Source organism: Lactuca virosa, chromosome 7, assembly GCF_052849685.1.
Source record: "Lactuca virosa cultivar CGN04683 chromosome 7, Lactuca_virosa_CGN04683_v6, whole genome shotgun sequence".
Classification (NCBI taxonomy): domain Eukaryota; kingdom Viridiplantae; phylum Streptophyta; class Magnoliopsida; order Asterales; family Asteraceae; genus Lactuca; species Lactuca virosa.
The window spans coordinates 180,985,769-181,012,275 of NC_136432.1; the positions used below are offsets into that span (position 1 = coordinate 180,985,769).

The window sequence follows — 26,507 nt, forward strand, 5'->3', positions numbered from 1 at the left end:
CACAGAAATGTCAACACGATAGGTTATAAACCTCTAGTTGTGTGCTAGTGATGAAATACAGGTTTTTATTCTTGATTACTTCTTGAAACCCTTTCAGGATCTTTTAGACTCCCACTGTCTCCTTGACCTATAAGACTTTCTTGCCAAATATTCAAGAGATAGTGTGGATTCTAATCAAGACAGACACTTAACACAATTGGCCTTAGTTGATCTTTGTTTTATCCAAAACATCACAAATTATCAATTTCATATGTACAAGAGTAGAAAACTTTTACTCTTACATTTGACAAGTGTTTTTAAACATCTTTTAAGACATGTCACTCAAGTTACAATCTTAGAGTATAACTCTAAGAATTGTTTTTGGAACGATGTATGAATCATCTTCTTGATTTAACCACTTCAACAATTCATAACTCCTCTTCTTAACTATCAGAATGCACTTAGAGGATGAATTGTGATAAGGTCTCAAAATCATTAAGATGATCTTAAAACATGATATTAAAGTACTCTCCCATCTTTTCAGATTTGAGAAACTTTTATCCTTCTGCCTAATTTGATTCTTCTCATTCGTTCTGTCATACATTGAAACTTTTCCAATGTCTCAGAATTATACTTAAGCTTGTAAGTATAATCATATTTACTAAGCCTTAGTAAATCATGACGAATAGTCTTATCGATCTTTTATGGTGGACTTGATTAGTGCACAAGAATGTGTACTCGATCTCTTAGTCCTTCACTTGACTCACATATACATGTGAACAAGGAACTAGTCTTAATTTTCCAAAGTTGAAAATTCTCATTCATCATACTATACAACTTGCATGATTCCAAGTTTCTATCCAACTGAAACTTGGGTGATGAGAATCTTTCCTTATTTGGTAAATTTGGACACTACCACAAATGAAAGAATCAAATTCATATTTTCACTCTTGCTCTTAATGGAATCTTATAAGCAACAAAGATTTTCACAAATGCCATTGTAAGGATATTTTAAAATAAATAAAATCAAAAATTTTCCTTTTATTTTAAAAACTTTGTGGAAAAAACTATCCTTACAGTGCAAAAGCACATGAAAACTTTGTTGTTATCTATTCGTAAGCAATATATCATAACTCCTAAGAAGTAGCTCAAGAATCCGATCTTCAAACTATGCGATAGAAATCCATCTACGCGATCAGATTCAGCATATTCTTTCTTTAAGTTTCTTCACTTTTCTTTGATTCTTCAAACATCAACATGTGACCCAGTCACATCATGTAATAATAATCTCCAAGTAGGAACTTAATAGAGTTAGACAATATACTTTACCTGAAGTAGAGTCAAACTTATTGACTTTAACATCCTTAGGTAAATTTGGCAGCTTCGCAACCAATGCCCCTTCCTTTGGCAATGGACCCTTGATAATGGGACTATCTAAGACTTAGCCTCTCTCTTTACCATTTGGTCAACCGAGTTGACTATGGCCGATCCCTTTCCATTGGGAAGAGAGAGCTTTACTGGATATCCAATGTCATCATTGTCAATGTCCATAAAGTTTTAGGAAGTTGATCTTAGCAAATAGATAAGATCATTAAGGGTCTTGTCATAGTCTGTTTCATAGGAGTCCCAAAGGAACTCACTATGTGACTTAGAAAGTAGTTGAACCACCAACTTTCTCAAGACTTTGACACCCAACTCTCCCGGCTTGTCAATATGTGACTACATCTCCAAGATGTGATCACACATAGACCTTTGCTTGCCAATAGGGCTTGAGTGACCTTAAACTTTTCAAGAACTTGTGCGTTAGGGAGAATAATTGGAGGAGGTGGAGGAAGTGAAGTTCCAAGAGATTTGGGATGATCATAGATGTCTGAACTAGACATCTTTTGGGAGAAATTCAAGATATTTGATTTAAAGTCCTTAATATAACACCCAATATGAAATATTAAGGCTAGGACCCAACACAATATTTTATAACTTGGAAGAGGGATGCCGTAATCCAAGCTATAGAATATTTGAAGGTAGGTGAATGACGATTCACCAATTTCCACCAAGATAAACGAAATGTATTATTAGGTTTTAATTGGTTTTGAAACTCCTAGATTCTTTTGAGATTCATTGAACTTTTCAAAGGCATGTTTCAATCTCGAGTGTGCCCTTCAGGTTTTGTGACTGGGATGCCGAGGATCAGAAAACAAGGTGTGAAGTAACCATGCAAATTACTTGGTACCCTTAAGTGTTTACCCCTCAATCGATGTGATGGTTAACCACACACGCTCCATCGATACTATGATAAACATTAAGTTACCCTTTGCCTACCTTGTTAAATACGAGTTAGTGTGCCGGTTAACCACACATGCTCCACTAACCGACTTAAACAAAGTGCAAAGTGTACTTTCATGGATTAGCACCTTATTCACATTTTCCTAAGTAACTAAGATTGGGAATTTATAAGTGTTTAGTTACTTAGTATTTATCATTAATACTTTTAATGAAGGGAGAATTATAGTCCTTGTCCTACCCGTTCGGCTAACGACCCTCCACCAGTCAAGGAAGCGGTGGGTGAGAGTGGACACTCATTAAACTGCCATTTTATAGGCAGTAACCTTATACCCCCCTTATAGACCGGCTTCGTGAATGAGGCCTACTAACGGTAAGACTGACTTGCTCTTATACATATATTTATTATTAACTTATAATACTATAAAGTATAAGGGTTGAATTTTAACTTTTAAAATTCTAAGGGCTAACTTGGAATTAAAGTATTCATGGGGAAAACTTTACAAATTCCAAAACTTGAGGGAAAGTTTTGAAAATATTCAAAACTAATTAATTCCATAACTTGAGGGCAAGTTATGGAAGACTTTAAACTAATAAAAGAATGTAACTTTTCTTTATTTTTATAACTTATGGAACTAATTAAGGTTACACATTTTATCATTTAATGAAGTGACTCTTGAACCTCCATAACTTGAGGACAAGTTATGGAGTCATAAAACCATTTAATGAGGACAAGACTCTTCATTTTTGTAACCATTGCCAACTTTTTATGAGTTTTATGAAACTTAAATGTGGCTTTTCATATAACTTGAGGACAAGTTACAAAAACACATTTTAGAATCAACTCTTAGATTAAAATGGATTGAAAACACATAATCAATTAAATTTTCTATTAATCTAATAAACTCATATGAACAAAGATAATTCACATCAAATTTTTTCAAGTAATTAGCATAACTTTTAAACTAATACAATTCGATTTTTCAGCTAATTTTGCAAGTATAACAAGAAAACAAGCCTTGGCTCTGACACCACTGATGGGTTTTGAGCATTCTAACACTCCTAAGTGTACATGCAACCCTAAATACCTTGGATCTATGTTTTCTCTATTATACATGCAATTATGAACTTTCCAAGGTATTACCCTATCTAGCATATAATACTTGATACTTGGGTAATCAAATGGATAGAATACATACCTTTGTTTGATGTAGCTTGTCTCCATGAAGCTTGAGTGCCTAGTGCCCCAAGTGTGACACCTCAAATGGTTCACACAACACCAAATGCACATGGAATGACTTGAGAGAAATGGAACACTCCTTGAAATCGTCTAGCCCTCATATTCACACATTAGTGCACGATTTCTTGAGCCATGGGATTCTTTTATATGGTGGCTATTAGGGTTACTCCATGTAACTCATATCTTTACCCATTCCTTATGATCCATGGATTTTAACCTCCATGGAGTATCCATGGGTCACCCCATGGACTTAGTCCAACATAAGGAATCTTGGATCACAAGCCCACATATATAAGAATGAATGATTTACACAATCAACCCATATATTTAATTAGTCTCCTTTTGATCAATTAATTAATTCCAAATTAATTCTTGATCAATACTAATTAAATAACCTTATTAATATATTAGAACTTATAATATATTAACCAACCTTAAGTGTTATTATTCATTATAGTCTATCCAAATGCATGATGCCATGCAACCCAAATGGACCATGCCGGGTCGGGTCAAGTCTTACCAATTATAGTTATGGACTTAGACATTAATCCAACATAATAATCATCATGTTAGTGGGAGCATGATAATTATTGTTAGTGTTGCAAGTTAGCAATGTTAATTATAGAAAACAAAAGTTTCAATTCGTGAGGCTGCAAGGATTGAAAAAGTTGTTTTGCTATAATTAAGGGAAAGGATATACATCATTTCAGTTCTAAAGGCTTAGATTGAGACCTTAATCATCTTTAGTCAAGAATATATATATGAATTTCATGTTGGATTGGTTCAACTTAAGGAAATTCTATATATTGCGTTCTCAAAATTCGATTATGATTACGACATCCCTCTTCATAGTCAAATTTTGAAAACATGGCAAATAAAAATATTGTAGCAAAAGACTGGTCTAGAATCATGTCTTTATGTGAGACATCATGAATCGTGTACCATTTGCTTTGGGTACAGGATCGATTGCATGTGCTATAATATTTGTCATTTCTAAATTTTTCCAAATGCCCAGAGGCATTAAGAAGGGAAAAGGTCTAGAATTAGATATGACTAAAATGATTAAGCAATTGTCGAGGACAATCTGAGGTTTACCAAAGATTGGTTGCTCAGGGACAGTTGGAAGTATAGTGCTAATTTTGGAAGGACCATATTGACATATTCTGAAAAGAGGCATCTTTTATTCAGAAGTGATAGTCAAAATGAGAATATGGAGTTGTCTCCATAGGTAGAAGTTATCTGTGTAAGATTAGAAAACTTAATGCAAGAAGCATGTCCAAAGCAATGTACTTTGAATATGAGACTTAGTTTCCATGGAGTTGATCTCCATTGGAATACCTTATAATGACTGTTGACAAGTCTTTGTGACTTTGTACATATTCATTACAGGAGGGTCAGTGCATATAAGTTTAAAATCTAAACAGATTTCGATAAATGATAGGAATTTGAAATTCTCACATTTTTCGATAAGGATTTGGGAGTGTGAAATTAAAATCATTGAAATTATGTTCAATTGGTTTATTTCACAAAGTAAGGATCATAGACAAACATAGAGTGCATACTTGGTGTATGGCAAAGCTATTGTTTAAGAAAAACATAGTGTACATGCTTGGAGCATGGGACAACTAGTGTTTTTAATTCAAGTATAAAGTTGATAAAACCGAAACAATGAATAATGAGTAATCAGTATGGTGATAAATAAAAGTGTTTATTTATATTCATAGGGTTTGATACCATATTTGATTCATTTATTCTTGTGTTTCACTTTGCATGTTTTGACTTCCAGAATAACTAAGTCGCTCTTCCTGAATGATTAAGTTATTCAAACCATCCACAGTCGGTCATATGTTGGAAGTAGATATGAATCAAGACTGTCATGGGTTGGTTTGTAGAGGTCCAAGTTGGTGGACAAAGTGGTGCTACAACACTCATGAATGCTCATAAGTTCTGAGTATTGGATTCAACCCGCGCTCATTTGAATCACTTCATGGATTTTATCACGAGTGATCATGAGACGATAATATCTTATATTCTTAAAACCTAGATATATGAGTTGTTACTATGAGTTGGTTATACATTGATTGCACGAAAACGCATTGGTAACCCAATGTTATAAAACGTGCCTTTGTGTATGATTCAACAAGTAGTAGAACAAGCCATATGAGTCGAAGTTTATCCATTCCTTTTACCTTCAGGATAAAAGCGATATCTGTGGGCCCCTCGATGATTTAGCGATGACACATGTGAGTACTTGGCCAAGCCAGGACTGATTTGATTTGTTCAATCAGTCAGTCATCATAAATCGAAAATCGGGAAACAACAAATGGACAGAGAGAATGATTATAATCCATGTCTCAGTCCATATGATATCTAGAATGGAGGAATATATGATCCCTTATCTAATGGACAAGTCATTGACAAGGTCAGAGTTCGACAACGGCTTTAAGAGCTACGATTGCCAGTTAGGTTTTGAAGTCATACTCAATAATAGTTTGACTTATCCAAGTGGGAGACTGCTGGATTAATGTCTAAGTCCATAACTATATTTGGTATGTACTTGACCCGACCCGGCATGGTCCATTTGGGTTGCACTTCACCGGCACAATTTATATGGATAGTCTTTTGAGAATAGTATATTTATGATTTATATTAATATATTATAAGTTCTAATATATTAATATGGAATCATATTATTTAATTAGTATTGATCAAGAATTAATTTAGAATTAATTAAGTGATCAAAAAGAACTAATTAAATATGGACTCTTATATATATGGAATGGGCCAAGTTCATTTAGGTTGGGCTAAGCTTTCATGGATGGTCCATGGAGCTTTTAACCCATGGATCCTATGTAAATGAAAGGTCATGGGTATTAGGGTTTACATGGATGTAACCCTAATCCTCCATAATATATAAAGGGGTCCTTGGCTCACAAAATTGGTACAAGTGTGTGAAAATAAGAGTGGGCCGATTTTAGTGTGCATACATATTCTCTCAAGTTCTTCCAAGGTGTTTTGGTGATTTGTGATTCCATTTGAGGCTTCCACACTATTGGGGCTAAGCTCTTAAAGCTTGAAGACATCAAGCTACATCAAAAGGTATGTCATCTAACTAGAACTTTGTAGTATAGGTGCTTCATAATATGATAGTTAGGATGAAACCTTGGAATAGTTAATATTTGCATGTATAATAGAGAAAACATAGATCCAAGGTTTATAGTGTTGCATGTACACCATAGGAGTGTTAGAATGCTCAAAAACCCACATACACACCTGGACCATACACATACTGGCCGTACACTCCATGGTGTGGCTGTAAACCTCCCTTGTTCAGTCATATGTGATTTTGACACTTAGTTTCAAGTGTTTCCTAGTGCTTAGGGTGGTTCCATGTCTTAAATAGTGGTGATATACACTAATTTAACTCATATATGTGTCATTATATGCTAAAATAGGATCCGTGTATGCTCGAGTCTTCACTTGACACTTAGCATCCTATACCGGTCTTACATTCATATCACTCACATTAGGTGAGTTCATACCCCTTAATCTACCTTTTAATGATTTTAAATGCTTTTATAGGGGGGAATACAAGTTGAAACTTTATAGTTATTGAATTAATCACATGTGATTAATAACTATCAAACTAAAGGATTTCTTATACTTCAAGATGTTTTATCAAACAAACTATTTCTAAACTCCTTATCAAACTATTTTACATGCTAAACTCTTTATCAAACTCTTTTATATACTAAACTCTTTATTTAACTCTTTTAAACTTATATATATTGTCAAAATCATGTCTATATAGATATAGTTATATAAGTAAGGTTGAAAGGACTTAGGACTGATAACTCACTTTATTTCATGTTCCTTGTTTGGTTGTGGACTTAGGGTATCCAGTTGTTTGTTCGAGTGTCGTTTAAACCTTAGTTATATATTATGTATATGTGTATAGATATAAAAGCTTTTACCTCAGTTCAACACCTTTAGGTAGCAAAGGTGTACAAACATATACAGTGATTCAAACAACATTACTAGTAAACTATAATAGGTATAGTTTAAAGGTTACTACTCACTATTTCTAGAACAATGAAACATACAAGAGTCAGTTCATACATGAGTCAGTTAGAACATACTATAAATAGAAAGGACATACTATAATGAGAAACAGGGAGGAACATACTATATACTATACAAAGAGAACACACAATACACTAGAACAGATAGAGCATACTATACATATACAAGAATACTATAACACTAATGTGAGCCACTACTTCATGGCATGGCATTCTACTGTTGTGTCACGTTTTGTAACCAGAGTCTCCTGGAGGGAGAGCGCGAGTTTGTGTATAGATCTATACGGGACTGACCGTCCTACACCTTGTTGCTAGCTACAGTAGGACCTGCAGGTCTACGCGTGACGAATGTCATACCATTTCGACGTCTTTGATCGTCGTGTTTTACTAGTCAATCAAGTATGGTTACAACTTCATCACATTTTACCTAAATTAACAAACTGGTTTAAGGTAGTTAGTACATTGGTAGTTACTTACACATAATACTACAGTACATATTTATTTTCCCATTGCATTCACATTGTGATCTTCTCACATAAACGGTAATGTAAACTATTTTTTGGTAATGATATGTTGGGTCTAAAATATTGGTTTATACTTTGCTTTTCTAGGAAAATGTATTTTTATATCAAGGACCGTAAACAGCTTGGTGTTTACGGCTATATATGTGTTTACGGTTGTGTGTACGGCCGTGCATGGGTTTACGGCCGTAAACCCGTGTACGGCCAACTGTCTCATATATATAGGATGAGGAGTGCAAGAGGAGTGGACGGCAGAGAGAAGGCTAGAGAAGGAGAGCATATTGTAGAGAGAAACTAGAGAGAAGAACTAGTGTGTGTGTGTACTATGTGTATGGAGCATCATTCTATTAATTGAATACATCATAGGTTCACTTGTTCTTCTTCTTCTTGTCTTCTATTTTGATCTAGCATCATCCGTTTGATCGGGATTCCACACCATCAAACGGATCTGATTAATACACAAGTAGATTGGGGACTTACAAGTGGTATAAGAGCTTGAATTGTATTAATCAATTTTGTCAGATCTGGAGCTTATTTGATCGTATTTTTGAAGGATTTTTGCGTTTTTGGATAGATCTTGACAAAATAACGGGGTTTGTTCTTCGTGTTTTTGATAAAAAGGGCTTTTTGATCGAGTTTTGGAGCAAAAAGAGGTGAAAAACATTGTTTTTCATGACATCTGAAGCAGTGTTTATGGCCATTGAAGGGTTTACGGCTGTAATCAGTTTGCGGCTAGGGTTTCTCGGCGGCGGCGGCGTTTACGGCTAGGGTTTCTCGGAGTTCACGACCCAATCGTTTGCGGCCTCGGAGTTTACGGCCTCGGTTTACGGTCCTCGGAGTTTATGGCTCAGCAATTTGCGGCCAGCCTCGTCTCGGAGTTTACGACTCAGCAGTTTGCGGTCCTCGCCTCGTTCACGGCTCAGCATCGGTTCCAGCTTCGGACCGGCTTCGCACGCAGCATCCTCGCATCAGCAAAAATACTAAACGTTTCTGGGGGATGCCAGGATTCGAACCCAGGTCCCTGATTCATAATGCAGGCACCTTTCCAACTGATCTAGCTTGTTAGATGGTATAAGCCTTCACGATTTAATTCAAAAGGCGTCCCTATTTCGACCTACTTTTGCATTTTTAACACTTTTAACCCAAAAATCAATTTCCTTTTATTTTTAAATTCCATTTTCTTCCAAAAAATTTAGTTTTTAATTTTTGACTTTTAATTTTGACTTTTTACTTAAAATTTTGACTTTGACTTTAAAGTTTGACCTTTAAGTTTGACTTTTTAAATTTGACTTTTAAGGTTGACTTTTGAGTTTTTAGTCAAAGGGCATATTTTTATAAAAATGAGTTCCTCGTCCATTCCGGTAAATGAAGTTTCATGTACTCCATCTTGTGAAGCTAAGATTAAATTTCTTCGCGAACAAATTGATTTGCTAAAAAGGGAAAATGAGGACCTGAAATATGAAGGATATCAACTTAGGAAAGGACAGAAACCTCTAAAATCTCAATTAGAAGCAAAAACAAATGATTTTAGAAAACTTCAGGAAGAGTATAGCAATAAGTGTGCCAATTATAGATTTGTGACTGAACAACTTGCTGAGTTAACTGTTGAGCTTGACACATTGAAAAACAAATTTGAAAATGCAGATTTAATTTTAGAAAATTTGATGTGTCAAGTGAAGTAGTTGCTTCCATGATAGAACATAATTTGCAATTCAAAAATAACCAGCAAAAGGGTTTAGGATATGATAAAGTGCCTCCTCCTTTTAATCATAATTATCGGTTTAAGCCATTGACTGAAGAAGAGATGGACAGAGAGCCATTTCTTAAATATGGATTTGTGTCAGGAGGTGGTATTAATGTTGAAAATACTAATGCTTCTACTTCCTATGCAGGTTCACCACTAAGTCATTGCAAGCAAGCAGCTGAAGAGAGTGTGTCTGATAATAAGATTGTTTCAAAGTCTGATGTTTTTGTTTCAAACGATGCTACTCTTGTTTCTAACTCTAAAACTAATGCTTTGTCTTGTGCTGATTCTGTGTCAAAGTCTGATGACTTTTTTCGATATATTTGATTATATCTTTGATAATTCTGTCGTGGTTGTGCCAGAAAGTGTTGAGTTGAACGATTCTAATGCTTCTACTTCTTGTGCAGGTAAAGTAACGGAAGATGAGAACAAGGAGAAAACTATTGAACAAACCAATTTCTCCTTGAACTCTGAATCTGTTGCTTCGAACTCAGTTGCTTCTGATCAACCTGCTGTTGAGAAATACAGGCCACCAAAACAAGCGAAACAGAGTGCTTGCTGTAATTGTGCTTGTGGGAACAATAAGAGACAAGGCATGGGCACGCCACCAGGGGCAGGAAGAAACAATTACCAGTGAAGAAAAGGACATGTTTTCACTGTGGAACACCTGGACACATTGCCAGAAATTTTCCAACTCGCGCATACATTCCCTACTCGGCACAAGGCTGGCAGAACGCGCCAGGAGGGAGATTTTCCAAAAGAAACCCCTCAAGGTCACGATCAGACAATGGCGATTTGAATGCCAAGAAGAGCATAGTTCAACTCCCAAGGCAAAGAAATCAACTCCCAAGGGAAAGAAGGGAATGTCGGCCAAGAAGTCCAATCCAAGAGATGCTCCAGTGAAATCAAGACCGGTTAGGTCAAAGTCATCTCGTCGATCGGCTTCAAGTTCAAGATCAAGTGTCGAGGCATCCATCCGCTCGAAAAAGAAATGGGTTAAACCCAACTACAGATGGGTACCAAAGGTTCAATATCCCAAATCTCCTAATGATTCTAATATTTCTACATCTTCTGTTTGTGATAAACAGGACATGTCATGGGAGAAGGTACCTTGCAAAGATGACAAAGGTCGACCCAGTTTTAAAATGGACTGGGTTCCAAAGACCAACTGATCCCGCTCTGTGTCGGAGCAGCTATGGAGGCATATCATCAGACTTCGGTTTGTTGGTAGTGGTTGTTCCAGACACATGATAGGGGACATCTCTCAACTGTACATCATTCGGAACTTTGTTCGAGAGTATGTGTCCTTTGCGGGAAAGGAAAGAAAGGAAGAAAGGAGAGGATCACATAGGGTTTGTGCTTAATGACATGAAGAATTTTCGGATCTGTTATGAGATCATGCGTGCTATTCTCAGACCTTCTGGATGCAAATTCAATCGGTAACTTACGGTTTGAGTTTTCTTCTCTATACTCCTGAGTTTATCTTACACTTTTTCATTTCAAAGACTTTTTTCTTTAATTTCCTTATAGTTTTTCTTTAGTAGGTTTTGTTTGGGAAGTGATATGAAGTATAGTGCTAAAGGGCAGTTTATGATGTGTGTAATGAACTAAAGTCGAATTTTCTAGACTCTGTATTCAATGTGTTGGTAGGCACAAAGGATTCAAAAGGACTAGACTCAGTTTGAAAATTGAAAGGACTTGACTAATATGAACTTAGATAGTTTCATTTGGACTGACCATACGACGCTTGGGTAGATTGAGCAGTGAGATAAACATGGGAGCCTGCGAGATACACTAAAAGTTAATTATCTAGAACCATGGCTCAACATTTCCTTGATGTATGCACTCATGTCCTTAATTCCGGTATTGATAGGACAATTGGGGGTTCTGATAAAGTAGGTCTGTAGGAAATTATTTTCTTGCTTTCTATCTGTCAGTCATATGTTGCTTCCTTTGCGTGATTGGAACATATTCGACCTGGAATGCAACATATGCAACTCTATCTCTATGCATTTCCATATCTATGAAATTCTTTCTATCTGTTAGCCATATGATGTTCCCTCTGCGTGATCGGAAGATCTGACCTGGGACACAGCATATGCACTCTACTATCTCTCTAAACCCCTATCTATGTTAGTCATATGTTGTTCCCTCTATGTGATTGGAAGACATCCGACCTGGGATACAACATATGCACTTCTATATCTGAATTCTTTCTTAATGATTGAATACTCACCTAAAGTAAGGAGTTCTTTGGAAGTTCTTGATTACCGGGGTATATCGGGAAGTGGGAAACATGTTCTAGTACATCTAAAATTGAACCATTTAATAGGTTGTCTGTAGATCTTGCTGCTTAATTTAAGTGGACAACAATATCCTTGGTCGTCGTCAGCTAAATGTCCATTTAGGAATATATATCACAATGACTTGTCACTTATAATCTGTCCAAATTGTCAACATCCTTTGTGTTTAAGTGGACCACAATACCGGTGATTGACCAGATCTAGACATGCAGGCGTGTGCTGATAAACGATATTGGATTGCTTGACAACTTTGATCCCAAATATTTTTGTTCTTGGTAAATTTGTTCTTAGTTTTCTCTATGCACAAATTTAGGGGGAGAATTAAAAAAAATCAAAAATCAAACAAAAATCAGAAAATTAAAAATCCAAAAATAGTTTTATTTCTTGTTCAGAAAAATCAAAAATCCAAAAATATTCTTGCTACTGTTTTTATTTTTCCAGAAAATATGAAAAATCCAAAAAATATTGTGTGCTAAGTTTTCTTTTAGTTTTTGTTTTGTCTGGAAAAGTGAATTCAGATGTAGATGAGACTCATGAAGACTGTATCGAAATTTTCTGAGCCAAGGCTTCATCCGTGATCATCGAAGAATTTTCATTCAAAGGAGCAAGAAATGAAGATTATTCTTTCAACATTCAATCTTTCAACCCCATAAGCAAGGTGAATCTGCAATTGAAGATTATGTGACGGATTGCATTGAAGCATCCTCAATCAGTCTGCTGCTATCTATGAACCTGCTGAAGTGATCCAGAAGATTAGTTCTCTCTGATATTCTCTTTGAAGATTCTCAAGCTGAAAGCACCATCTTTCAAGAATCTCTTCAAGAAGCCTCCTCACCATATGTGCGTTCAGAGTCAAATTGTTGAAGAAAAGCCCAACTGCTCAAGATGAAGTCATTCATTGAAGATTCATCAAGTTCATTTTAAAGTTGTGAAAAATCGAAGATAAAAGCTGAAGCCAAGCTCCCATTGAAGATTGACAAGAAAAGCCAGCTACTTTTTAGGGGGAGATTGTTGGGTCAATTAGAAAAGAAAGCTATAAACCAAAGGGTAGATTGTTGGGTCTAAAATATTGTTTTATACTTTTCTTTTCTAGGAAAATATATTTTTATGTGTAGGACTGTAAATAGCTCGGTGTTTACGGCTATATATGTGTTTACGGTTGTGTGTACGGTCGTAACGGTCGTAAACCCGTGTACAGACAATTGTCTCATATATATAGGGTGAGGAGTGCAAGAGGAGTGGACGGCAGAGAGAAGGCTACAGAAGGAGAGCATATTGTAGAGAGAGAAACTAGAGAGAAAGACTAGTGTGTGTACTATGTGTATGGAGCATCATTCTATTCATTGAATACATCATAGATTCACTTGTTCTTCTTCTTCTCTTCTATTTTGATCTGGTATCATCCGTTTGATCGATATTCCGCACCATCAAACGGATCTGATTGATACACAAGTAGATTGGGGACTTACATGATAGTCATACTTGGGAAAATCACACACTTTTACAAACAAACAACATACAGAACATTCGGGTCTTGGTAGAAGGCTACATTTAAAGAAGAAAATATAGGATTTTCTAGGAGATACAAACATTACTACAAACACTTACAAACATTTACATTAAACATTAAAAACACTTTCATATAAATAATGACACTAAAATACTTATGAACTCACCAGCTTTAATGCTGATCTACTCTTTCAAAATAACTTGTATTCTCAGGTCACCAGTAGACAGGTACCGATGACCCCGTTTTGAGAAGATGGAGCACATTCAAGACTCATCTCTTATTTTGATTCATATTTTTGATGTCTTATAAACTACACAGAACACACTTGTATTAAATTATATTATTAATGCAATGGATGATGTTGTTGCTTGTTTACTATAATGCATTGTTGTGATATTGTACATGACGTCCTCCGCCCCAGAACGTTTCCACCGTTCCGGTTTTGGGGTGTGACAGTTTTAGGGTTTTGCATGTGCACATAGGAATGTTCTTTTGCTCAAAACCCATCAATACCTTGGTTGTTATTCACTTAGATCTTCTTCATAGCTTGTATGTTGTCATTTTTGGACCATTTCCAAGGTCAATCCGAGAATTGAACCCTTGAGGACAAAAGGACTTTAGTTTTGGGCACTCTTAGGCTTTAGAAGCTCAAAGTTGCCACCTTTATCCAGCCATGGCTCCATTCTATGACTTAGACCTTCAATTATGTTTGGATTGGGCGTTTTAGCTTCATAGCACCATGCATGCACGTAAAGTTAGCAACTTTACGTGTAATGCTAGTCCAAGGAGTCCAGATCTATGAGTTAGAAGCATTGGAACAGATTAAAATCGACTGAATGGATATGTCACAAGGAGGACTTGACGAGTTGTTCTTGGACTCGGCGAGTCGGGTCGTGAACCCTAACTCCTTTTCTGGTTGTGAGTGAAACCATCGAGTTTAGGAGGTGACTCAGTGGTTTGGACAAGATTAGGACTCGAAAGATGAAGAACTTGACGAGTCCAAGGAGGGACTCGATGAGTTAGAGTCTATATGTCCCGATGTTATAACAGGAAGAACTCGACGAGTCTGGGAAGGGACTCGATGGGTTGACTTAGTTGACCACGTATCTGAGTTGTTCATGAACTCGCCGAGTTGGGAGATGACTCGACGAGTTGAGGTTGACTGGGAGTTAACCTTGACTTGACTTTGACCCGGAGGTTGACTTTGACCGAGGGTAAAATGGTCATTTTACCCTGGAAAGGATTATCAGATTTTGACTAAGTATTATTGTAATATTGATAGTCGGGGAGTCGTTGGAGTAGCTATCAGATATTCCTCACCGCGAGTTTTTGCAAACAGCTTTACGAGGTGAGTCTTTTCCTATAGGAACGGGTCTAAGGCACCAAGGTCGCCCTGTCATGTGTGATTGTATGTGTCGGGGTTAGCCCGATATAGGTTTTATGTTCCAGATTTCGGTCTGATGCCGGGCGAGGCTCGATGCAGTTAGTACGCTTGATGTCTTCGTGATTCTTGCATGTGTATGATTATGTGTTCCGGACCTTGGTCTGATGTCAGGGCAAGCCCGAGGAATGTTAGATTTCTTGTTAAGCTTATGTTATGTTTATGTTATGCTCATGATATGTATACCAGACTTCGGTCTGATGCCGGGCGGGGCCCGATGCAAGGGGCGAGGCCCACGTTATGCCGAACTTCGGTCCAATGTCGGGCGGGGCCCGATGTCGGATTCGTCTGATGTCGGGTGGGGCCCGCTGCAGTGGGCTAGGCCCAGTATGTGATTATGTGTATAGTATGTGGTAGCTTGGGGAGACTCACTAAGCTTTATGCTTATAGTTTTCAGTTTTGGTTTCAGGTACTTCCACCAGCAAAGGGAAGGGCTCGGGATGATCGTATGTCACACACCACAGTTTCAGCCTGGGATTATTTTAGACTCTAATGATTACTTACATGATTTTGATACAGCTTTTGACATGATGTTTTCGAGATACATGATTCTGGATTTTTATTATGATGATGGATGATTTATGGTTTTATTAATGTTTTAAAAACGAAATTTTTGGCTTGCATTTTTGGGATGTTTCACCAAAAAGTTTCATTTTTAATTACGTAATTATAAAAACCAGTAGTCTGAAAACATCAATAGTGTCATCCCATATCGTAAACAAAACCAATGTGTCAATAACCAGAACATGTCATATGAAAACAACATCAGAGTACAACTCCCAAAGATCTCATAATGTGGAAAACCATAGTGTGATGCGCTGCGATCATGCCGACTCCTTTCCTTTCGAAGAAGAAGTACCTGAAACCAAAACTGAAAACCGTAAGCACGAAGCTTAGTGAGTTCCCCTATCATACCGCATACCATACAATAAACATACTGTCAGGCATATCTGGGTGCCCAATCTACCCTGCTGAGCATACCTGGGTGCTCAACCTACCCATGTCAGGCATACCAGGGTGACCGACCTACCCCTGTCAAACATACCTGGGTGCCCGAACTACCCCTGTCATGCATACCAGGGTACCCGACCTACCCATGTCAGGCATATCTGGGTGCTCAACCTACCCACCGGTTTATTTCCATCGGTTATGGAGTCTATTTCACCCCTACCACCACCACATAATATCATATCATAAACATAATGTCAGGCATATCTGGGTTCCCGAACTACCCTCCGGTTTGTTTCCATCGGTTACGGGGCCTACTTCCCCCTCCTACCACTACCACATAATAACATAACATACAAGCACATAAATCTCTATAGATAGTGGCGTACCATCCAATTATTACAAAGACAATCATCTCTACTATAAACAACTACTACTGGGCCGACATTGGTGCCTTCGACCCACTCATACAGGGAAGGTAACTCACCTCACACTGCTGAAGTTTATCGGAAGAAATCCTTAGTCGTTGCCCTCGCAACTCCTCGAGCTATCAATACCAAAATATCACCCAATTAGCAATTGGGTCCCAACCCATGATTCATAATCCATACTTGGGGTAAAATGACCATTTTATCCCTGGCCCAACAAGATTCGTAACTAAGGCCAAAGCCCAAAACCAAACAAGCCCAAAAACTCTAAAATCCATAAAGGCCCACTAATGTCCCAATTTCCAAATTGTGCCCAAACCCTTACATAGGCCTTACCCTAAAGCCCAATAACTTATTCCCAATCCAAACATACATCCTTAGTTGGTCCAACAAAAATCCATGCACTTACAAGCCCATAAGAAAGCCTGAACCCGAAATGTCCCACAAGGCCCAAATCCATCATGGACCTAACCCAAGAAGGCCCAATATCCAAAAAGGCCTGAAATACTGAATGGTCGACCCTAGTCAACTCTTGGTCCAAGGTCCAAAGCCCAAAAAGTCAACAATCCAAGAAAGCCCAACCTGGTCGAGTATGCCCTCGTACTCATTTGGTACGCTAAGCGTACACCTGTTGGGGCTAGTACGCGCCGTGTACTAGGTGGGTACGCCCAACGTACACCCCTGGACTCCAAACTTCTCCAATAAGCACTTAATCAATTCAACCCTTGCTCCAACTCTCCAGTCTGACTCCTAAAGGTGACTTTTCAAGTAAAGTTGGCAACTTTGCTAACATGCATTGCTTAATGGGACTCTAGAGCTCAAAAAAGCTTAATGGATGGTCTTGATTCATGATTGAACTCAAAATCTCCACAAAGCTTGCACCTTTACGAGAGAGGGAACCTTAGAATGTCCAGATCTACAAGATTGAGCCCCTAAAATGACCCTAGCTCACCAAGACCAAGCAAAAGGGGACTAAAATGGCCAAAAACAACCCAAAGTAGATCTATGAAATGAATAGCCAAGGTAGAGACTTTATACCTTGAAAGTCTCGAAATGGGGATGTTAGCACTGGATCTCCAAGCTCTTCTCCAGAGGTTGAGTCTTTCACCTCCTTTTCCTCTTGCACAAACCACCAAAAGTCTTCTTTCAAGCTCCAAGCTTCATCCAAGGCAATCTAGGGTGTTATGGATGTAAGAAGAGGTGGTGGATGACTTAAAATGAACTAAGGAGTGGTATAATGTTGCTTATATAGGGTAGGAACCCCGAAATTAGGGTTTTGGTCTGAAGGGAGTACGCCAATTTTTACCCCTCAGTACACCCGGCGTACTCAAGAACCACCCGCGACCATTCATCTTTATACGTTGGGCGTACCCAGCTAAACACGCGCATGCATCCCTGCATGCGTGGGACTGATTTGCAAGCTTTTCCATCCAAGGGCCAATTTTGTCAATAACTTCAAAATGCCATAACTCACTCATCCTAGGTCCGTTTCTAACGAACCTTATATCCACGAAAAGGTGGCGAGAAGCCCTACGCTCCCAACAATATTACCAACCCTTAAAACCTTCCGAACAAAACCCAAAACCCATAAAAGATCGAGATATCAATTTACAGTCATATCCTTGGCTTCCGAAGACACAACCGAATACATGGCTCGCTTAAACCATGGCAACTACATCCGAAACAAACTAAATCCTTCCTTTCCCGAAGCCCTAAACCCCATGACAACTGATGATTGGGCCGCAGCCCCAAGCAACAAGGCAAATCTGAAACCGAGTGTTACAAAAATAATACAACACATTAAAATTACGTTGAAAGAAAAACATCAATTAAAAGACTCACTTGACTATCTTTTATGGATTTGAGAATCCAATTTTACATTGATCAACAATGAAATCGATTGAATTTTTGCTAGTTGAAACCTGATTTCTTTTTTGGTGACCTTCTGAAATTGAACACAAAGAGGACTATTAATTTCTTGCCGAAAACTTCTGGGCTATAAACTTGAAACCGAGAACTGAGATGAGAAGGATACAAGAGAATGCAGATTGCTTAGAAAACATAGGGGAATGCTGATTTTTTTTGGTATCGTGGAGATTGAACTTAGGAAAACAGCAAACTTAGGCTCCACTGGGGTGATCTTTCCTTGGAAGGCTGGAGTTAAATCATGAAGACGTGAACTGAGAAGGATACATATTAAAGATGTTGATTGCTTACAATATGGAGATAATGCATATTTTTTTTGTTTGGTATTTTCGACTTCGGAACAAGAGACTTTGGCTCTAAGCGTTTGCTTGATCTTCCTTGGAAGGCTGGACTAGAATCCTGTTTCATGACTTTTCAAATTCTAGTATGGTCATGTATTTTTCTTTTCTTTTTTTAGGTACCAAGTATCAAAGTGTCGAATCCTGTTTCATTCATTTTGCTACTACCGCCCATTTCATTGCTCTTCAAATTCCGATACAGTTTGGTATTTTTTTTATCTTTATTAGGTATCGGGTACCGAGTCCTGTTTCATCCATTTTGCTACTACCGAGTATCATCTTGAAACTTGTATATACGATACCGATTCATTTAAGACCGATAATTTTTTCATTTACCCGTAACTATTTTTAAAATATAATGGTTAAACCTAACACATATAATTCGGAGTAACACCACCCTATAGGAATTAGGATGAGATTATGGGCATGTTCGGCACAGAACGTTTGGGAGCGTTTGAGAGCTTTTAGCTTCTAGCGTTTGACAAAACGTTCCGTTTTGCACAGAAAATCTCGTTTGACACTACAAGCTTCTAGCGTTTTGTTTAAACAAAACGCTCCAAATCCAAATGTTACTTCATGTAGCGTTTAACAAAACATTACCAGCTAGAAGTTATCCGTTACTCGCTACAAGCTACCCACTACCAATAATTCAATATTTTTTACCAAACACACCCTATATATACCCCTCACTCATGTAAATCGTTACATCAAACACTCTTAGCAATTAAGGGTTAAGTAATCGTGAGACCGGAATCGATCCGGCCCTACCACACCTGAATTCTTTTTGACTTTTTTCATACTGCGAAAGTCGTAATGTAAACTGGTAAACCCTAAAATTATTTTCACCCTGTTGGACCTGAAAAATCCAACGACAAAATTACCTACAGATCATCGACCTTGAACAAAGCTTGAAATTGAAGGCAGACAACCATCACGATTGAACATGAAGTCATAAACAGGTTAGCCTCGATTTCTTTTCTTCCTTTTCTTTTACCGTTTACAATCGACTGCAACTCCTTCATCTTAGAAGGTAGATTCCAAATAGTTTGTGTATGGACTGCAACTCTTTGTTTATTAATCTTCGGTAATAGTCACGAGTTGTCGATTGTTGCCGATTCCTTGTCTTACCTTCTGTTACTTGTTCATTTTAGTATGAATCGTGTGTGTCTATGTGTGCGATTTCCAGTATCAGGTTTAGTCTGCATTGCACACTTTATCATCGTACCAACAAGAATAGTTTGTTTTTCTTCTTGATTGAAAATTAAAAGTGATACAGGAGATATTTTCAATGCGTTTTAGGCTTTTAGCTTGCATTGCACATTTATCATGTAATAAATGAAATTTTAATAGCTAATCGACCTCAAGTTTAAGAGAGACATAAAGCTTTCAACAGAACTGAATTGAGATATTACAATTTTAGAACTAAGCTGCTATTTTTCAGTAAAACTGAGATATTACAATCTTTCCTTTTCATGTTTTAAACTTGTTACTATGTCATTTGTGTAGGATCTTACAATCACCAACTACAGAACAATTCAATTCATCTGTTTTCAAGAAGAATCTGTTGAATTAAAGGAAAAGGAATGGGATTTGGGAAGAGGAACAGAGCAGCAGTTGTGGTACTTGGTGATATTGGTCGCAGCCCTCGTATGCAATACCATGCCCTCTCTCTTGCTCGCCAGGTTTTTCTCTCTTTCATCTGAAGAAAAAATGATCAGAATTATATACTTTTTTTCTTCATTCAGTAAATCAAGTTCTCCATTCTTAATAACAAGGTTTTGATTTGTTTGTGGCATGTGTATGACAGTGTATGTGTTTGCTTTAGCTCGTTTGATTTGATCATTATAAGATTCTTCTTCCTACTACATCTGATTAAATGCAGTTTTCAGCTAAAATTCAGTTGTATAACTTCAAGCATCCAACTTGATTGTAATTAAATGGAAAAAACACAACATAATATGATTAGATGATAGCAGCAAAGCCTAATTCAGCTTCACATTTGATGATTTTTGACTATTAGTGTAAGCATGTAAGGGATCAGTTCTTAAATGAACAAGCATGCTTTGAATATTTTTAAGTTGTTTGACTTTTTTTCTTCATATGACAGGCAAATCTTGAGGTGGATATCGTTGCATATGGAGGTATACTTTTACATCACTTATTTATATAATCTTCAATGAAGGATATATCATTCATATGATTAAGGTAAATAACAGTTATCAGTGAGTTCTTGATGGTTTATTTATTCTTTTTGACAGGTTCAGACCCACATTCTGCTCTATTGGAGCACCAATCTATACAGATTCATACAATGGTATTATTCCCATTACTAAAAATAATTTATACAATGCAAAAAGATTCTACATATCTAATTTATCATATTTTATGTACAGAGGCAATGGGGATCAAGAGATGGAATTTTACCAAAAATATTTCGTCCACTCATGCTTTTGCTAAAGCCATTGATTCAATTCATTATGCTGCTTTGGTTTCTCTGTGTTAAAATAAAAGCCCCCGATGTATTTCTAGTTCAAGTGAGCTTCTTCAGCTATTTCACAATTCTTTAAATCTTATTATTATATTTTTGGTATCTTTAAAATATTATTCTTTTATGGTTTTACAGAATCCACCTTCTGTTCCAACTTTAGTTGCAGTCAAATGGGCCAGCTGGCTGAGGAGATCATCATTCATAATTGATTGGCATAATTTTGGATATACTTTGCTTGCATTATCTCTTGGTAGAAGTAGTCGTTTTGTAGCAGTATATCATTGGTAAAAAAAAAATTTATATATATATTTTTTTAAAACTGATAAATTAATATAATCCGAAACTGAGTTTTGAAAACTTTTCAGGGTTGAAGTACATTTTGGGAAGATGGCAAATGGAGCTTTATGTGTCACAAAGGCAATGCAACATGAATTGGATCAAGTTTGGGGAATCAAGTGAGAGGGTTAGCTTAAAGTTTTCAACTTTTTATGTTTTAATTACTTTAACAATAAATCTCATACCTTTTTTTTTTCATTAAATAGAGCCACTGTGTTATATGATCAGCCTCCTGAGTTTTTTCGCCCTGCTCTTCTTGAAGAAAAGCACAAGGTAAATTGAAATTAAAAAAACAAAAAAAACATCTCATGATATTCTAAAAGAAATTTATATAAAAAGGTGGCAAATTTACGTAATGACCTTTGCTATGAGCTGAGTAAGCAGATTTCATGCTTATGTGGCATGCCAAAACGATGAGATGGCATCCACATAACATTCAAAACTCAAAAGCTTTTATTTTGGTGACACATCAGCATTAGTTTGACTGATAACCTACTAAAAATCTTACCCTAAATAAAGTTTTTTAAAGCACATTACCTTTTTTCAAGAGGAAAACAAAGTTCCTTACCCAAAATAGAAATATCACCAAATTACATTACCTTAAGGAAATTTTTTCTTCTAAGAACTCAAAAGACTTCATATTATTTGATTGTTTGTTGATTACAGTTATTTTGTAGAATTAAGAAAGATATGTTCAAGCCAGATGGTCCTACAGATTGCATCAGCTATGGTAATATTGACCATCTTTGACTATCTTTGACCATGTTTGACCTGTAAAAAACTCGTATTTTTAGGAATAACTAGCAAGGACATGCAAGATCCAAATACAACCCTATTTACAAACAAGATTGGAGAAAGCTATTATGACTTGAAGCAAAATAGGCCTGCACTTATTGTCAGCAGTACAAGCTGGTAACTTCTAAAAAAAAAAAAAAAAAAAAAACATTTTATAATATTAATGAATACAAGAAAATAATTTATTTTTCAGGACTCCAGATGAGGATTTTGGGATTCTTCTAGAAGCAGCAGTGATGTATGATAGACGTGTAGCTGCATTACTAAATGAGAATGATTCAAATGGGGAAGAAGTGTTATGGAAGGCCATTGATGATGGGAATACATTTTTATACCCAAGGTTGTTATTTGTTATAACTGGTAAGAATTCATTCAACTCTTTATTTAATCTTGTCATTATTTATATAAAATGAAAAAATAAAAAAAAAATTGAAAAACTGTGAAGGGAAAGGCCCTGAGAAAGAGAAGTATGAAGAGAAGATAAAGAAATTGAATCTGAAACGTGTTGCTTTTCGTACCATGTGGTTGACACCAGAGGATTATCCTTTGCTTCTTGGTGAGTAATTATTAATTAAGGTGCTGTTATAGCATTCTACTTTTAAATCTTTTTTTTATTAAATGAAAAATAAAATGTTATAAAAAATAAATAGATGAAAGTATGTTGTTATTTCTTGTATATAATTACAGGATCAGCTGATCTTGGGGTTTGCTTACATACATCTTCTTCTGGGTTGGATCTCCCAATGAAGGTTTATATAAATATATAATTTAATAATATATATAAATATAAATATGAATAGTTTTTGTGCTTATAAATGAAAGTACATTGTTATTATTTGTTGACAGGTTGTAGATATGTTTGGATGTGGTCTACCTGTTTGTGCTGTTTCTTATTCTTGGTAATAAATAATCCCTTTTTATGATTAAAAAAATAATAAACAAAAAAAGTTGACTTTTTCTTGTTTGACTTTGATGAAGCATCACAGAGCTTGTAAAAGTTGATACAAATGGCTTACTCTTCTCCTCATCATCAGAGCTTGCTGATGAACTCATGGTAATATGTGTTGACTTTGACTCATGGTGTAAGATACTGTTTGCTGACGTGGCTATTTGGCAGATGCTTTTTAAGGGTTTTCCGGATGAATGTGATGGTTTGAAAGAGCTAAAGAAGGGGGTTTTGGAAATGGGATTGTCTGCCAGGTGGGCGAATGAGTGGGAAGCGAATGCAAAGCCATTGATTTCCAAGGCAAGCTAACTTTTTGACAGCTGTCAATGTTTCATTGGGTCATTTCATTTTAAAATTTTGATTTCTTGAATTTTGATTTCAGGTGATTTCTGGTGACGTGACTACTTCAGTTGATTTGATTTGAAGTTGATATGTTAGTGATTTTTGGGAAGAGATTTTGGAATTTGGTGTTTTTGTACGAATATAAAGATTGTAACATCCTATTGTGAAAAACAAAAACAACATTCAGAAAAAAATAGCATCAATATATACCTGTCGTAAATAAGTATATAATCAACCATTTGTGACTACAACAAACTCTTATACCAATTGTCACAATACAATATGATTTTTATTCATTTACTCTATGATTTTATGATTGTTGACAAGTTTTATTTAGGGTTAATCCCATAAAAAACTTTATATTTTATGTGTGTGTGTGTGTTTTTTTTTTTTTTGGATTAAACCTCAATTTTATTTTTTCATGAAAAAATCCTTGCATTTTTCTATTTTAACCCCAAATTCGCATGGTCAAATAGGAAACAAGCCAACGAGCAAAAATGGCTTTGCCATGATGTAGAATGCTTTCCGGTCATTTAGAATTGTTAAGGGGCCAAAAATGACGTTTTGTATTTTTTGAGTGTTATTTGGATTTCCATAGTTTGCGATTTATGATAGGATATACTTTCCTATTCTATTTTGAATTCTATGTTAGGTTTATTGACTATTATAATTTATAAGTATTCGTTCTGTTTTTCTTGAAAGTCATCTTTTGAAGTTATTAACAAAACCGAACCCTAATTGAGTTTCTTTAGTAATTTTTGTGTTTATGGCCATTTGAGTGTGTCGATCCCTAAATCACTTTGCACCATGGAAAAAATCAAAAATCTTCTACAAATACAATATTGGATTACAATATGATACAAACCATATTTTGATGGTCCAAGTCATCTTAATGGCTAAATGTTTTTAACCTTCAACCTCGAGGTATCATTTGGTGCATACGCCTAGATAGAATAGAACATAAAAAATTGTTTTCAAATGGTGGCATTTGGCGGGAGATGAACAAAAACAAAGGGGACATTAACCAAAGTTAAATGGAACTAGTTTCTTGATTTTTAGTGCAACAACCACAAATTTGGGTTAGATGCAAGGTTGTCAAATTCGAAATTTTACTTAAAATCGTTTTACGTTTTGCAAAATCGTGATTGTAGGATTCTACCAAAATGAACATATATTCAAATTTGTTTGCAAGATAGTATAATCAACTTTAACTTCTTAAACATCACCCATAATTTTTGTTGCTACAAACCGTAAACATTAAGAATAAAACATCTTAATTAGAAATAAGATCATTTTGATTATGTACAAGTAAGACATAAGATCACAAACGGATTATTATGGGTGTGCTCTGACTAACTCGAGATGCATTGCTAAAATGACGATGCTCTAGAAGACTTCTTGCAATTTGTGACACTTGATTTCAAGTTGAATAGACGATTTTTTGATACTCGGTTGTATAATAAAACTAAAGTGGTGAGTCGAGATCGTTTTTCACTTGTAAGATCTTAAAATCATTAGATTCGAGGTTTTGAACAACCTCGGTTAGATGTTTTAGTCTTAAGAGATTTAAGTAATTTATTATGAAATATGGAGGTTAAGCTCGCTTTTACTGAAAGATGGAGGATTGAAAATTAGGCATTTATTGAATAATTAATTGGAAAATTTGGAGTTTTTGTAATTAAATTAATAGAACCCTTAATTTCAAAATTAAATGGGTTTGAAGATGTTTTAAATATTTGTCTATGTGGAAAGACTAAGGGTGACAAGTTGGAAAAGTAATTAGTAATTAGTTTTTTAAGTGAACAAATATGGTCAATCTTTTAAATATGCCCATTATATATGAAGTTAGAAACCTCCCATGGTTTTCATTATGCGGTCATTGACTAAGAAGGAGAAAAAAAAAAGGGAGTGTAAGTTCGGGGAAAAAGAAGAGGAGTTTATGACTAAGAAGGAGAAAAAAAAAAGGGAGTGTAAGTTCGGGGAAAAAGAAGAGGAGTTTACGATTTCCTTATTCTTTAGTTTTATATAGTTTTCATAATCTTCACTAAGATTTTCTCTTCACTTAGGATTTCATTAATATTTTTATTGTTTTATCCAAAATTTTCTTAGGAACAGATTGAAACCATTAAAGATCATTTTTGCACAAAAATCAAATCTTGGAGCAAACTAGATCTAGACATGACAAACATACATGGACGCCATTAAGCCTAAAGCCTGACAAGAATTCTGTAAAAGTCAAAACTCAAACAACCGACGTCTTGGAACTGGACCAGCCCTATCAGACACAATCAACTAATGTTCACAGTTTGTCATTTTTGGTCACTGTTCTCTCCAATTCAAATTCTTTTAACAAACAAATACATGTTAAAAAGTTCATACTATGTCATAGCAATCAATACAAGAGATAAGATAAAATGTACAAACTATTTCAAACACAGTATCTCAATATATATATATATATATATATATATATATATATATATATATATATATATATATATATATATATATATATATATATATATATATATATATATCTCAAAATCTTCTATATAAAATTAAGCTATTCATTCTTTAAATCTTCAACTAATCTTTTGAACACATCAAAATAATATGGTAGACTTGGAAAGACTAGTAAACAAATGGGGGTTTGATCTTACTGTTAGTGGAGTTGTTTAGTTATTTCAAACTATCATATAAACAGATTAAAACCATGAAACCACCATTTTTTGGAAGAAAAATCGATTTTCCCCTTCATATTTGAGTTGGAAATCATAAAAGAAGACAGCATGAGTGCTAAAATATTATTCGTTCATATTTAGGACACAAGAGATGCTAGTTAGATGACTTATATATACAA

At 35.8% G+C, this 26,507-nt stretch overlaps 1 protein-coding gene across 2 annotated transcripts; it reads left to right on the forward strand.

Annotated features, from left to right (window-relative positions):
• The first annotated feature begins 19,477 nt into the window (after positions 1–19,477).
• On the forward strand, positions 19,478–23,952 carry LOC145124347 (UDP-Glycosyltransferase superfamily protein). 2 transcript variants are annotated; one of them, XM_079059656.1, is made up of 17 exons: positions 19,478–19,699; positions 20,247–20,422; positions 20,848–20,881; positions 20,999–21,054; positions 21,134–21,274; positions 21,364–21,512; positions 21,594–21,683; positions 21,771–21,837; positions 22,231–22,294; positions 22,359–22,476; positions 22,553–22,719; positions 22,805–22,915; positions 23,047–23,108; positions 23,206–23,258; positions 23,338–23,413; positions 23,477–23,605; positions 23,716–23,952. In XM_079059656.1, the coding sequence occupies exons 2-17, from the start codon at positions 20,324–20,326 to the stop codon at positions 23,722–23,724; spliced, it is 1,425 nt and encodes a 474-aa protein (XP_078915782.1). In that variant the 5' UTR covers positions 19,478–19,699; positions 20,247–20,323; the 3' UTR covers positions 23,725–23,952. The 2 variants fall into 2 exon arrangements, with proteins under 2 accessions (XP_078915782.1, XP_078915781.1); XM_079059655.1 differs by having other exon boundaries at positions 19,479–19,699; positions 23,688–23,952.
• The last annotated feature ends 2,555 nt before the right edge of the window (positions 23,953–26,507 follow it).

Bases quoted from the DNA above. Each gene is read 5' to 3' on its own strand.
- LOC145124347 (XM_079059655.1), top strand. From the start codon at position 20,324: ATGGGATTTGGGAAGAGGAACAGAGCAGCAGTTGTGGTACTTGGTGAT. The intron at 22,295-22,358 runs GTAATATTGACC...TCGTATTTTTAG, and splicing joins TACAGATTGCATCAGCTATG to GAATAACTAGCAAGGACATG. The intron at 23,606-23,687 runs GCAAGCTAACTT...TTTTGATTTCAG, and splicing joins CAAAGCCATTGATTTCCAAG to GTGATTTCTGGTGACGTGAC.